Source organism: Chelonoidis abingdonii, chromosome 3 (genome assembly GCF_003597395.2).
Source record: "Chelonoidis abingdonii isolate Lonesome George chromosome 3, CheloAbing_2.0, whole genome shotgun sequence".
Classification (NCBI taxonomy): domain Eukaryota; kingdom Metazoa; phylum Chordata; order Testudines; family Testudinidae; genus Chelonoidis; species Chelonoidis abingdonii.
The window spans coordinates 133103556-133118829 of record NC_133771.1 but is presented as its reverse complement, the minus strand read 5'-3'; the positions used below and the strand labels follow the sequence as shown (position 1 = coordinate 133118829).

At 46.4% G+C, this 15274-nt stretch overlaps 1 protein-coding gene across 1 annotated transcript in view; it reads right to left on the bottom strand.

Moving 5' to 3' along the window:
- Positions 1-2922: 2922 nt before the first annotated feature.
- The window catches only part of LOC116825216 (sulfotransferase 6B1-like), a 24205-nt gene continuing 11853 nt past the window's right edge, over positions 2923-15274 (bottom strand). Inside the window, 2 exon segments of the mRNA XM_075063443.1 lie at positions 2923-3053; positions 4687-4843. Of these exon segments, the coding sequence (XP_074919544.1) occupies positions 2923-3053; positions 4687-4843 (288 nt within the window).

Here is a 15274-nt window from a genome sequence, read left to right as displayed (position 1 = left end):
TCCCACCCTCAATTAATAATGGGATCTTTTTGGTCTGTAAATAAAGCTTCCCTAGGAGGTCCATTTTCAAAATGAAATGAGATTGTGGGGGAAGGGAGCTGCTGGTTTCAATATCTTTAGATTCCACAAAGAGCCCAAATAATTATGCTATGTTAAAGCAGCCAACATACATGTTATTTTGCATGCCATTATGCCACAAATACTCTTTCATCAGTCCATTGGTCTTTCACCAACTCCAGCACCAGAAACCTCTGCTTCTCCTCGGAGCCATGCCAAGGCTTTGGAGCTCCATTGCAGCTAGAAAGCTGTCTAAAGCCATCTAATCTGCATGTAATTTTGATATGAACAAAATAGCATCCAACAGTGACAGACTCGGGCTAAAAATAGGATTTTAATAAAACCAGGTTTGTTGCTCTGGGCTCATAGAGGCACCAGTATTAAAAATTTTTTGTTATATTGAGCACTGCTCTGAGAAATCATCACTGTTTGGAATGAAATATATGCACATGCATACATACTGTGGCTCAAATTTTGAAAAGTAACTGGTGGTTTTAGGTTGCCTCATTTTTTGGGTGCCCAGTTTGAAACTCCTTAAAGGGCCTGATTTTTAGAATGCACTGAGCATCTGTCCTCTGAAAAGCAGGCTCCTTTATGGTGTCTTGGGTTGGGCACTGAAAATCACTAGCCAGTTCTGACAATTTTGGCCTATATCTACATCTACACATAGAAATTAGGGTTGGTCTGGAATTTTCTGGCAACGTGGGTTTTGGCAGAAAATGCAGTTTCTGGAAAATTTCTGTCATGCTGAAATTTTTTGATTTTCCTAATGGAAAATCAAAATGAAATATATTTAGTTTGGGGTCTGGTTGCCTAAGCAGAAACATCTCATTTCCAGGCAAGTTTGACATTAATCCATATGTGCCTGAGATACTGCAGTGTCTCATGGAAGCTGCAGTTTGAGTGCCTCGTATCTCCATTCTCCTCTATGGGCCAGGCTCCCTCCCTGGACTACATCTCCCATGATACACCTCAGTCTTCTCTCTGATTTCTGCAGTGAATCATGGGACTTGGATGAACGATGCATCATGTGGGTGTAGTCTGCCTTGGGAGTCTGGTTGATAGCAGAAAATGGAGATCTAAGCCACTTAAACTACAACTCCTACGAGGCACCACAGCAGCACAGGACCACACCGACTACAATGCTGAACCATGCCAAAATGAAAAGTTTCAGTCTGGGAATGTCAAAACATTTTGTTTCAGTTGAAAATGTAGAAATGAAACATATCATTTCTGAACTGAAATATTTCAGAGCTTCCTGTTCAGTGAAAAATTTCAGTATCTTGACTTTTTGTCCTGATATTTTGAGTGACGATAAATGTAGAAATATCAGAATTTCTCAGGAGGAAATTTCTGCTTTTCAACCAGAAATATCTATATATTATAGCTAGATAGACACAGACAAGAAGACTGCATGATACTTGCAACTGACACTATTTTTGAGAACAAGTAACCAAAAAAATAGGAATGGGAGAACTTATTTTTCTAAATTTGGAATACACACTAACATCATGGTTTCAAAATTGGATGAAGGGAGAGAAGAAATGTATGAGTCTGATAGGAGAGGAAAAAACACCCAACCTCTTGGGCTAATACAAAGGAGTAGATTAAAAAGGGTCATTCACAAAACCTCAAAAAGCACAATGATACCAGCAGCTATATCAGATACATGTGTCTTGGTTTTCCCCAGCACGAGTCAGATGTGCTGTGAGAAAACTCCCCACTGGTCTCCACACTTTTTGCTTTATTTTGATTTTGTATCCTCAAGATATTCTCAGGGCAGTAGTGTCCTATATTTTGGCAATAGCCTGGTTATGCTAAGAGTACAATAGATAAACCGAGAGTTTCAAAGCCAACTAGGAGAATTAACCACTAATTAATTAATTTCCCATTAATTTCAGTGCAGTTGCCCTGGCTTTGAAAATCTCAGCCACAGCTTCCAGAGTAGATCAGTTACTTTGCTGCAATAATACAAACATTTGCTACTCTGTATAGAGTTTATGACCATGAATAATTCAAGCCTCAGGGATCCTCTATCTTTTATCAGGCCTAGGGTTGCCGACCCTCCAGAATTATCCTGGAGACTCCAGGAATTAAATATTAATCTTTAATTAAAGATTATAACGTGATGAAACCTCCAGGAATATGTCCAAACAAAACTGGCAACCCTAGCCAGGCTTCCAACATGCCCCCTCTGATTGAAAAAAGATGAACCAATTAATAACATTTTTAAGGCACTTATCAAATCAAAGATTTAAAAGGACACATACAAATAATAAATGCAAGCAGAAAAACAGAAATAGAAAAGCTGATTGGATAACAGTTATCCTGGAGGGAATCAGCCTGTTCCACCAGAAGATAGCCACATTCAAGTCATTGTTAATGTTAATGGGAAAATCTAATCTATTTGGTGGAATTTCTATCGCTTTCGGACATCTGGATCATCTGGACACTCTAAGCCTAATTCTGCACTGACTTACATCAAATGCAACCCTCATGAATTTCAAGGGATTTCTGAGTGCAGAATTGGCTCACCGATTGCATTGTTTTTGATAGAGTGGTTAAATAACTGATGGTGCTTCTGGCTGATACCTCCTAAGAATAGTGTATATGATGCTGAAGTCTACAGCTCCTTTCTAAAGCAATGCCATACAATGGGCATATGCATATATAAAAGATCTATTAAGCAGGGTGAGGTATCAAATTTAAAGCACGCATCTGACATAAATTGCTGGTATTACAGACTAAAATATAATTATTTGTAATTGGATACACACAAGTTTGGATGATTTTTCCAGTGTGCAAAAACAAGTGAACAGATCATACTAAGGGGAACAGTTGCATTAGGTTTTGCTGTTTTGCTCTTTAGGCCTTGCGATATACCCCATATTTCATCTTTTTTCCCAGTTTAGTTCCTTCTAAACACTCTTCAAATTTTCTGTCCATTTCTTTACTCTGAGCTTCATAGAAATGGTCCTTCCAGTAACCAACAATTCCTGCAAATATTAAAAATATATATAATCATTTGTCAGAGAGAAAGGATCATCACTCCTTGGTTGAAGTTGTACCTAGCTTTCCATTCAAGTCTGATTTTTGCACATTACAACCTTCACTCCCCCATCTATATCCCTAAAAATTGATCCTTTCTTCTTTTGACTCTACATTTAGGGTTTTTGGCTACAGGAGAATTTTTTCAGCAATGTATGAGGTGAATTGGAGAAGCCATTTCTAAGATGTAGGATTTTTTAAAAATACAGGTAGAGTTCTTGGTATATCTTTGGGGGGCGGGCAGGTCATACCATATCTCAGAAATAATTGGCCCCGAAACATCCATTTTGTTATATTCAAGAGTCATTACACTCATTTACACCCAGTCAGATCTGGCCCCAAATCTGTGGCGTTTTTTTATAAGATGGTCTTCAAACTGCAAACTAAGCACGTGTGTTGTTAGGTGTGGTGCTTATTCTTAAGTAAATGTAGGGGAAGACATCAGATTCTCCATGCACACTCCACAATTAGCAGCTCTGTTCTTGTGTGCCACCCTCAGCCTGTGGCAGCCAGAGATCCTAACTCAGGGCCGGATAATGCCCCCTGTGATTCATGACCCGCAGGGGGGAACCACCACACACAAATCTGATGTATTCTTTGTGGAGGTGGGGTGAACCATCTTCAGAACATCTTCTACTTTCTCTGGAGCCCATGTGACCCACACATGAGGAGAGGTGGGCCAGTGGTGAGGGAGAGAGAGAGACGTGCCCCGCCCCCCCCGATGGATGGGATGCAATGAAATCCCAATGAAAGATAATAGAGCCCCAGGTTAATGTGAGCTACAGGTAACTCCACTGTATCTTGGAGTACACCTCTACCCTGATATAACGTTGTCCTTGGGGGCCAAAAAATCTTATTGCATTATAGGTGAAACTGCATTATATCGAACTTGCTTTGATCTATCAGAGTGCGCAGCCCCACCTCCCCGGAGCGCTGCTTTACCATATTATATCAGGTATATATCAGATATATGTTATATCAGGTCACATTATATCGGGGTAGAGGTGTACTTCCTGAGTTAACTAGTGGTAATGCCAGAGTCACTGCAGCAATTGTATTAGGCTATTTCAACTTCTGCACTGATTGTGGCACTTCTACATTAGCCCAAGATTCCACAGCCACCAATAACAGCCATAGCACTAGCCCAGGGACAATCTGGCTCAACACCTATAGTTGGATGCACTCTGGATTTTGTCTTTGGCCTGGGATTGGAGGTGGATGTTACATGCTCGTTACTGTGGGGGTTATCAGTGCTACTCTAGTGGCATCAGAGAGGCCTTTCCCTGGCCATCCATCCAGCAATAAAAGGTTCCTGGATACTATCCCAGCAAGACAGAGGTCCTGAGCCATTAACCCTTGCAGAGGCCTGTGCCTTCACATCACACCAGCAAGCTAGAGTTGCCAAACCTGAGATGTCACAGAGGGCCAGGCTTTCACAACAGCCCTAAAAGACAGGGATGCTGGAGCCAAGACCTTGTCAGAACCTGCGCCTTCAGTTCACCCAGCCAGCTAGAGGTGCTGTGCTACTGACTTCACTGCTAGGGACTGGTGATCATTTATAAAGAGTTTTCAGAAATGTACCTTTATGGAAGAGAATTTTCCCAAATGTTCCACGGGTTTTGAAGGATTTCTCTTTTATGGCTTCGAAGCTGCTCTTCTCCGCAACAGTCTGAATCTCTTCCTCACTTAGGGAGAACTCAAAGACGTCAGCTATTTTTTTCAGTCCTATTATCTGATTCTGAAAACAAGGAAGATAAGAGTGAAGATTATTGAAACATATTCCATTTGGATCACACCTGTGGAGTTATTATAACAGTATCTCTATACTTTCACAGAGCAGAATTACTGTGAAAAATCTGCAACTACTTCATTTTGCATTGCCAAGGAATTCTAACAGGTGTGACTTTCAAGCAGCTTCTGTCCTGAACTCCTTACTCATGCAAGGAGGATACTTTGGCTAAATGGAAAGTGGGCTCTGTACTTGTTATATGTGGCTGTGTATAGGAGTGAGTAATAATAATACCACCTAGAGCTTTTCAGTACATAATTGAATCCAGAGAGCATGTACCTGTTAATATTCATACACTTCAGGTGTGCTGAAGCAAAAGGCATTGCTAAGAAGTGTGCGGATAATGACATGCCTTAATAAGGAATTCTGCACTCTTCGCACACCAAGTGACGGTGCATTTTGACAGATACAATAGTGAGCAGAAAGAGCTGTTCTAAGGGGATTTGACAATTGTGGACATAAAGATATGAGGAAAAGAAGGAGAATCAAATATGGTAATCAAATAAGGCACAAAAATTAGTTTGCAGAACTTTTCATCTATAATCAGGATGCAAGGCCAAAAATTAAAATTTTGCAATATTTTATTTCAGAAATGCTGAAATGTTCCTATACAGCAGTGGCTCTCAACCTTTCCAGACTACTGTACCCCTTTCAGGAGTTTGATTTGTTCTTCTTCAAGTGCTTGCTCATATCCATTCCAGTTAGGTGTGCGCGTGCCGCGTGCACATTCGTTGGAGATTTTTACCCTAGCAACACTCGGTGGGCTGGCAGGGCGCCCCCTGGAGTGGCGCCGCTATGGTGCCAGATATATACCCCTGCCGGCCCCCCCACTCCTTCTTACCACCTGTGTCGGTCGTTGGAACAGTGGAGCGCAGTTTAGCTGATCTCCACCTCCCTAGCGATTCGCTCGTTTCTATTGTAATTGGGTATATAGTTCGATTTCTTCAAGTATAGTTAATATTCAGTTATTAGTTCTGTAGTAGTTATTGTAGATAGTTAAAAGGGATCGGAGGTTAGCCCCTTCCCCTCTCCCAGTACCGGGGCCCATGCCTGACTCACCGGGCTTCAAACTGTGCTCGGCCTGTTGTAGGCCGATGCCCACAGGAGACCCTCACGACTCCTGTCTTAAGTGCTTGGGTGAGTCTCATCTTACGGACAAGTGCCGCATCTGTAAGGCGTTCAAGCCCCGGATTAAAAAAGAGCGGGACATTTGCCTAAAACAACTGCTGATGGAGGCAGCGTTGACTCCCCAGTCCTCGGCACCATCAGTGGCACCGGGAACAAGTGCCTCCTCCGCACCGGAGCGCACGCCAACAGTGAAGGCTCCTAGACATCAGCCATCACCGGCCCAAGCTTCCGCCCGGCACCGTTCGCTCTCACCACGGAGCAAGAAGCACAAGCCTCCTGCGGCTGCTATATCTACACTGCAGTCCGAGCGCTTAGCCAAGTCGGATCGCCCGGCACTGTCATCTGCCGTGGCACCGACGTCCTCCGCACTGTTGAGTCCGGCCTCGCAAGAGCCGTCGAGTCCAATGCCTACTAGCTCCCCAGCACGCGCCGTGGTTGAGCTTATCGTGCCCTCCACTCCGGAGACGTTCTCTGCGACACAGGACTTGATTGCCTAGACGGAGCCTGGGCTGCCTTGACCCCCGGCACCACCGGTGTGGGTCCCTCAGTCCATAGGCAAGCCGGCCCTCATGAGACCTTCTTCACCCGGTACCACGGAACTTCGCTGGTCCCGGTCCAGGTCCCACAGACACTCCCGGTCCCGCTATCGATCCCGGTCCCACGGCCGCTCGCAGTCCCGGTACCGTTCCCCATCGAGGTACCGGTCGTACTCGCGGCACCGCTCGAGGTCCTGGTCGCCGTCCAGATACTACCGGCACCGCTCCCGATCTCGGCATCACTCGCGGCACCATGCTTCTCGCAGTCGATCTCGGCACAGCGATTCCAGGCACCGCTTGACCTCCCGGCACCGCACTGGTCGCAGGTCCCGGTCCCACTCCTGGCACCATCATAACTCTCGGTACCGTTCTCCAGCACCACGTAGGGACGGTTCGAGTGGATGCAGAGACGCACATCAAATGGTCTCCATCCCACTGTGGCCGTCTCGTCATCCGTCGATTTCCTCCCATGGAGAAACTGCATCATACGGGGATTCGGATAACCACCAGGGACCTCATCAGTGGCCTTTTTGGACACCTTGGGCCTACCACCAAAACCAAGGTGATCCGTATCTACCACCGTGCTCCGGCCCTTCTGAACATCGGGCGCCAGAGACCACTGTAAGCAGACCTCCCCCGGCGGGTACGGAGGAATCTCCAACCCACATGACGGACCCACAAGATCCGCCTCAGGACATCCCCCAAGACCAGGAGTCACTCCAAGACCCGCTGGTCCCCAGGGTTTCATCCTCTTCTTCCTCTTCTTCGACCGCCCCCAATCGACCTCAGGTCACACCAGGACCTTCTGCGCTGTGTCGCCCTCAATATCAACTTGCCCGTGGAGGAAGTTCCTGAGATGGATGACCCAGTTGTCAGTATATTGTCAGCAGAGGCTCCAACCAGGGTGGCCCTCCCCTTCATCCGCTCGATACAGGCTAGAGCGGATACCATCTGGCAATCCCTGGCATCCGTACCACCCACAGTCAAAGGGGTTGAACGCAAATACATGGTACTATCCAAGGGGTACGAGTACTTGTATGTACGTCCTCCTCCTTGTTCATTGGTGGTACAATCCGTCAAAGAATGGGAGTGCCATGGCCGGCAAGCCCCTGCGCCTAAATCGAGGGAGACCAGGCGCATGGATTTGTTGGGTAGAAAGATCTATTCCGCGGGAGGCCTCCAACTCAGGGTTGGGAGGCCTCCAACTCAGGGAGGCCTCCAACCAGCAAGCCCTCCTGAGTAGGTACAGCTATAACACCTGGGAGGCAGTAGGGAAGTTTATAGAGCTCGTCCCGCAGGACTCCCACCAGGAATTCACAGCTCTCCTGGAGGAAGGGAAAAAAGTTGCGCGGACCTCCCTCCAGGCCTCGCTGGATGCTGTCGATTCGGCAGCTAGAAGTATCACCTCTGGGATTGCCATGCGGCATATATCGTGGCTGCAGGCGTCAGGTCTGCCACCTGAACTACGGGACCTACCTTTTGATGGCCAGAGCCTCTTTTCCCAGAAGATGGACCCTCGGCTTCAGAGTCTGAAGGACAATCACATAATTATGTGTTTGCTGGGAATGCATACGCCGCAGACTCAAAGACGATCTTTGCGGTCCCAACCTCAGCGCCCGTACCCCCCACCTCGACCAAGGCAGGACTTCACCAGAAGGTGAGGTTGTACTTCTCGCAGATGGCAGTCTGGGCCTCAGGGGGGTAACAACTCCGGCCCCACCAAGCCACCGGTGGGACCGAAGCCAAACTTTTGAGAGTGCGCCTGAGAGCACTGTACCAATTACCTCCCAGGATCCTTTTCAGTTCGCCAACCGCCTTGCCGCATTCCTCCCTGCATGGTCCCAGCTAACGTCAGACCGTTGGGTCCTCCGCACGGTGGAGTGTGGCTACCGTCTTCAGTTTGTTTCAGTCCCTTCTTCCCATCCTCCCTCCTCATCCCTCTTCAGGGACCCCTCTCACAAGCAACTCCTTCTGCAGGAGGTTTTGAGGCTCCTTGCGATGGGAGCTATAGAGGAGGTTCCAGAGGAATTAAGGGGTAAAGGGTTCTATTCCAGATATTTCCTAATTCCCAAGGCAAAAGGGGACCTCTTGCCTATCCTGGACCTGCGAGGACTGAACAAATTCATGAGAAAGTTCAAGTTCCGCATGGTGTCCCTGGGAAACATCATCCCTTCCCTGGATCCCGGAGATTGGTACGCTGCTCTCGACATGAGGGACGCATATTTCCACATCATGATTTACCCTCCGCACAGAAGGTACCTATGCTTTGTGGTGAATCGTCAACATTACCAATTTGCGGTTCTTCCCTTTGGCCTCTCCTCGGCCCCTCGGGTATTCACGAAATGTATGGCGGTAGTCGCCGCCTCCCTCCGCCGTCATCGAATACGTGTTTTCCCATATCTCCATGACTGGCTTATTCGAGGGACCTCTGAGGCTCAGGTCACCGCACATGTAAATGTCATCAAGGACCTATTCACCCGTCTAGGCCTGATTATCAATCTGGACAAATCCATTCTGCTTCCTACGCAGAGGATAGAGTTCATAGGGGCCATGCTGGACTCCAATCTTGCAACAGCCAGCTTGCCCCCACAGCGGTTTCAGGCTATAGCCTCCCTCATACAGTGACTACAAAGCTTCCCAACAACCTCTGTCCGCACCGGCCTTGCCCTACTCGGTCACATGGCTGCGTGCACTTTCATTACAAAGCACGCAAGACTGCGCATGTGTCCTCTTCAGACTTGGCTCGCCTCAGTCTGTCGCCCACGCAGGGATGCCATAGACATGATAATCACAATCCCACCAAGTGTGCTGGGCTCCCTCAACTGGTGGCTGATGCCATCTCTGGTGTGTGCCGGTCGTCCGTTCCATCCGCCACAGCCCTTGATGTCTGTGACAACAGACGCTTCCTCTCTCGGCTGGGGTGCGCACTTAGGGCTCCTTCGCACCCAGGGCCTTTGGTCCTTTCAAGAGCTGGCACTTCACATCAATTTCCGTGAACTGAGAGCGGTCCAACTGGCATGCCAGACCTTCCAACAGCATCTACAGGGCCGTTGTGTTGCAGTTTTCACAGACAACACAATGGCCATGTATTACATAAACAAGCAAGGAGGGATGCGGTCTTCCCCCCTTTGTCAAGAGGCGATGCGACTGTGGGACTTCTGTATAGCCCACTTGATAGACCTGGTAGCCTCCTTTCTCCCGGGAGTCTGGAACTCTCTCACGGATCACCTGAGCAGGTCCTTCCTGTCCCACGAATGGTCCATCCATCCGGACATCCTCCTTTCTGTATTCCGGAAGTGGGGCTTTCCCCAGATAGACCTCTTTGCCTCCAGGGAGAACAGGAAATGCCAGGTGTTCTGCTCCCTGCAGGGTCGCTCCCCAGACTCCCTCTTGGACGTGTTCCTAATTCCCTGGGAAGGTCATCTACTTTATGCCTTTCCACCCTTTCCCCTAGTCCACAGAGTCCTGCTCAAGCTCCGCAGGGACAGGGCCAGGCTAATCCTGATCGCTCCGGCGTGGCCGAGGCAGCACTGGTACACCATGCTGCTCGACCTATCTCTAGCGGACCCGATACCTCTGCCGCTCTACCCGGACCTTATAACACAGGACTTCGGCAGACTTCACCACCCAGACCTGCAGTCCCTTCACCTGACAGCGTGGCTGCTGTCTGGCTAACCCAATCTGAATTGCGCTGTTCCACCCCGGTGCAACAGGTCCTCCTGGGAAGCAGAAAGCCTTCCACGTGAGCAACATATCTTGTCATGTGGAAGTGATTCTCCCATTGGTGTGCCCAGCGTAACCTTATTCCCAAAGCCGTATCGGTCCCCATTATCTTGGACTACTTATGGTACCTCAAGGAGCAAGGCCTGGCACTCTCTTCGATAAGGGTGCATCTGGCCGCGATCTCCACCTTCCATCCTGGGGAATCAGGCAGTTCGACCTTCTCTCACCCTATAGTTTCCAGGTTCCTTAAGGGCTTGGAACGACTCTACCCTCCGGTTAAGCACCTTTCCCCTACCTGGGATCTCAACCTTGTATTAGCTAGGCTCACGGCCCTTCCCTTTGAGCCGTTAACCACTTGCTTGCTGCTGTACCTGTCCTGGAAGACGGCCTTCCTCGTCGCTATCCCCTTGGCCAGACGAGTATCGGAGCTTTGTGATTGATGGTAGACCCCTCGTATACAATCTTCCACAAGGACAAGGTACAGCTACGACCACACCCGGCTTTCCTTCCCAAGGTGGTCTCTGCCTTCCACATTACTCTATCCTTTATTAAACGTCTCTATTTTTATTTCCTTAATGTCTATTATTTTTAGTTATTGACTAGTTCTTCAGTACCATAAGGCACAAATGACTGAAAGACTTAAAGGAAATAGCATAGTTACAATATTTGCATTTGTATTGAGAAGAAAAGAAATGAAGCAAATAATATTCTGGGCCTTTCAGACTGGATAGCCTATTTGCCATCCTTTGAAATAGTCTGGTGGGCTGAAAGGGATGTTAATATGCATTTGCCAAAAAAGAATTATTTTGTGATACTTTTCTCACTTTTATTGTTTTATTCATTTTTGTGACGCCATACATTCTCTATGACAATTGATCTATGTCATACTCATGAATATTTACAAATCTGCTGCACATACACGTACTCCTAATAAATCACGTGACATTTTGGAATACGATGACACAATATATTTTTACCTAATGTGTAGATATTTATCTTACTATGGTAGCGAGTAATAAATATATCCATAGTTATTCTAAAAACAATAAACTCATAGAATAATAATACCTCTTAGAGCTTAACATAGCACTGTTGCTCTTCGTCACTAGGATCCTCACGCCACCCCGCAACTTTAAAAGTGTGGTCAGTATCAATTTCGCCCATTTTTAACAGATTCACTAGGAATCAAAAGGTTCCCAGCGGACAAGCCACTATTGATCTAAGAGGATGTATGATAATTTGCCTCTATTATGACTAAGCTTCTGTGTTTAGAACTTACTAGGTTATATCCCAGTTATAAGTGTTTAAGTGATCGCCTATCTCATGGTAAGATATTGTAACAGAAATTGTGCGAGTTGTCTTAATTCTGAAATGCAAAGTCTGTGATTTACACTCCACTCCCGCACGATTCATATTGTTCTCACCAGCATTGACAATTTTCAGTTTTTTGTTAATATCGACTGTGCAGAACTCTTCTTTACTGAATGGAAAGCAGTTCCACGCCTATGATTTTATACAAGTTTTTAGATGGTCTTGCTGAAGCCCCTACTCTTGATCACCCCATCAGTTAAGTCAACGCTGGAAAATATTATAATGGTTCTTGTCCTTACTTAGAACTATAAGTTGTCAATATTCATATTATATGGAAATACAAAAAAAAAAATCACGTGTTCATAATAATGTGACCTCAGTTTTAAAGTTTTATTTCCATCAGAGTAGGTACAGGAGATATTCGCCAGCAAAGATAGTCTAGTTTATAATCAAGGATTCAATTACCGAAAATACAAAGCCTTCCCTTATATTTCACTCAGATCCAATTTCTGCGAAGAGAAGACACTATCTAAATATTTGGAAATTCCATCATCTGCTACTAATGCTCCACAGGACTGGCCATTCCTCTGTTCCTGCCTTCTATAAAGCAAAGGGTTATTGTAATGATCGTTCGAATAGTATTAAAGTGGCCGTCTCTTACATAAGACCAACATTGGCAGCGCATTCATTAATCACGTAGAGCATTTACAGAGTAAGCATTTCAAAGCATGTTCAGTGTCACCTGCTGAGAATAGCGGGAAGAGGTTTAACAAGACCTGTCCTTCACATTCTAGCCAGAAATATTTGGTTAATTTTGAAATCCCCCCATTGAACTTAAACTAGGCCTAACATGTGCCCCACGCCACCAGCAGTAATCGCACCAGGGTGGATCCTTGCCATCATTTCAAACACTGTCTTACATGCTATATAAGTCCATAAGACCTTTATGTTCCACATGTGATTAGTTTTGGATTTTCTTTGAAATTTGCCCAAACAGTTTCTAGAAGCATGACTGCGTAACCTAATGCTAAAGCAGAACAGAACGCAAAGATGCCCCGCTCATTATAGCTCAGCTATGCAGAGAGGAGCAACACCCGTCGAGTAAATTATACATATGGCTTACTTAACATGACTTGGAAAAGCTCAGAGAAATAAAATCAGATCTAAATTCATCATTGTACTGCCAGAATCATACTATATTTGTATTTTCACCTCTACGATATAGTCCTTATACTGTTTCATTTTCAAAATAAATCCATAACTTGTTTAGCACACAACTGTAACAGCTTCATTCTGTTTGCAATCTAAGCAACTAAAAAACTTTTTATATCCCAGAGAGTTAAAGGAAAAAAAAGGAAACCGCTATATAGTCATCAATATGTACTATCACTTTGTGTCAGTGTTATCTTAGATGAAAACGCCGACCAGGCAGCGGGAGTGTGGGCCTAGAGCGATAGAGCACCCTGATCCTAGTTCCTGAGCACTGGACTCCTTATTCTGAGCTACAGCCCTTGTGGCATAGGGCCGGCACTGCTGGTAGCGATGTCTCTGTGGTATCCCAACAGCCATATATTGCATGAAAGGAAACACCACACAACATTTCATTATAGCGTGTCTCAACAGAAATCTTCCAGGGGGTAACATTAATTTCCTCTAGATCAAGGAGTCAGCACCTTATAGCAGTGATGTTGCTGAGTCTTTCATGTATACATAAATTTAGAAGTTTCGTATGTGCCGGTGTAAGGTATGACATTTGCTTTTTAGCAAGGAGTCCTCTATAGTCTATATACAATCACTAACCAACTACTGTATATATGCAATTAAAAATGTAAATATATACAAAATGTATTCTATGTCCAGAAGCCTTTATTCTCCTACAAATATTAAATTAATAACTGCAGATTCTCCAGTTTAAGTGCTTTCCTGCCTTCTTTTCCATTTGCATATGGTTTCCACAGCGCTGAATGGAAGATGCCCCAGTGATACTTTAAGCGCACACAGGCTTTCTAGTATCAGTGTTAACGGCTCGTGCATCAAGCACAGTGACCCCAGAATTAGTCAGTAAGCGGAATATGAGATCTGAGTGGCATGGTGATGTGCATGAGCTAGGGTGGTAGCACTGGACGCAGCGTAGGCGGGGCCTGCAGCTGGAACTCAGGCGTTGGAGCAGGTGACTGGAGCGCGGAAAACCAGCTGGAAAAGCAGGGAGGGCATGTGCCAAACCACACGAGCTGGCAAGGGGCTGCAGCAAGCAAGGCAATGCCAGATTGGCAGGTTTTCTAGGCACAAGGCTGTAAGCTGTTGCCACTGGTGCCAGTCGGGTCAGCAACTGCTCTGCAGCCTGGGGTTAGCCTTGCCCCCAGGCGTTCTCTCCCTCCGGCGCGCAGGTGTGAATGGGACTGTGGCGGCGGCTACCCACCAGCTGCAAGAGCGGCCCAGACTAGGGTAACTCCAGGCGGCGTTGGGGCTGAGCAGCTCAGCCAAACTCCATGTGACCATTTAAAAGCTTCGCTTGCGTGCCACCCTTCGGCAACGTCGTGCCATAGGTTGCCTGATCCTGATCTATGCATATTTGCCTATAGTTTACACAGGCTACATAAAAACAGTTTAGTACAAACTTAAATCAATACATAACTTGTTTATACTGCTCCTATATACTATGCATCTGAAATGTAAGCATATATTAAATTCCAATTTGATTTTATTATAATTATAGTTGGTAAAAGATGAGAAAAGTAAGCAATTTTTCAATCCAGTGTGTGCCTGTGACCCTTTTGATCATGTTTATTGTCGGATTGTAAAGCGCAGGATTAAGTGACGGTGGTAAATTGGGCGAGTACCAAAAATGTTTCCTAACGTGTTGCTCTCTCGAGTTTGTCAGTCCTGATCATGTGTTCCCGAGGAATTTGTGCTTTCCCACCTACGTGATGTGAACTGCACGTTCGTTCACTATGAGAAGTTTAACCCTAGCAACACTCGATTGGCACCAGCGCGCCATGGCGCCAGCGTGGTGCCGTGATATTTACCCCTGCGTGGCCCCCCCACTCCTCAGTTCCCTTCTGCCGGCTACTCCGACAGTCGGGGACAGGAGGGCAGTGTGGATGGATAGTGAGTCACCATTTCTCGAAGTAACAACAGTTTACAAAGGTGAAGTAACCGTCTTTTCTTCCTTCGAGTGCTTGCTCATAATCCATTCCCAGTTAGGTGATTCCCAGCTTTACCCTAGGTGGAGGGTCGAGCGAGACGTTGCGGAATGTAGCTCCCTGAGCCAAGGTGGCAGTCGTCTCTAGACTGCTCGCCCAGTCCATAGTGGGAGCAAACGTATGGAGAAGACCAGGTAGCTTGCGCGACATATTTCCTGGATGGGAACGTGGGCAGGAAAGCAGGTTGGACCGAGGCTTGAGCCTGAGTAGCAGCTGGGCTGGTGAGATGGCCAATCAGGACATAGGCCAAGTCGTAGCACGTCAGATACAGGATGTTACCCAGACTGAGAGCCTCTGGTAAGAGATTTAGGGCATCCCTTTCATACTTTCTGCGACTGCTATAAATAGCTGGGGCGAATGTCTGAAAGGTTTGGTCCTCTGATGTAAAAGGCGAGGGCCGGCGGACTCCAGGCGTATGTTGTTGGTTCCGGCGCGATGCATTTCGCTTCGGGAAGAAGGACAGTAGAAAAGTCTTGGTT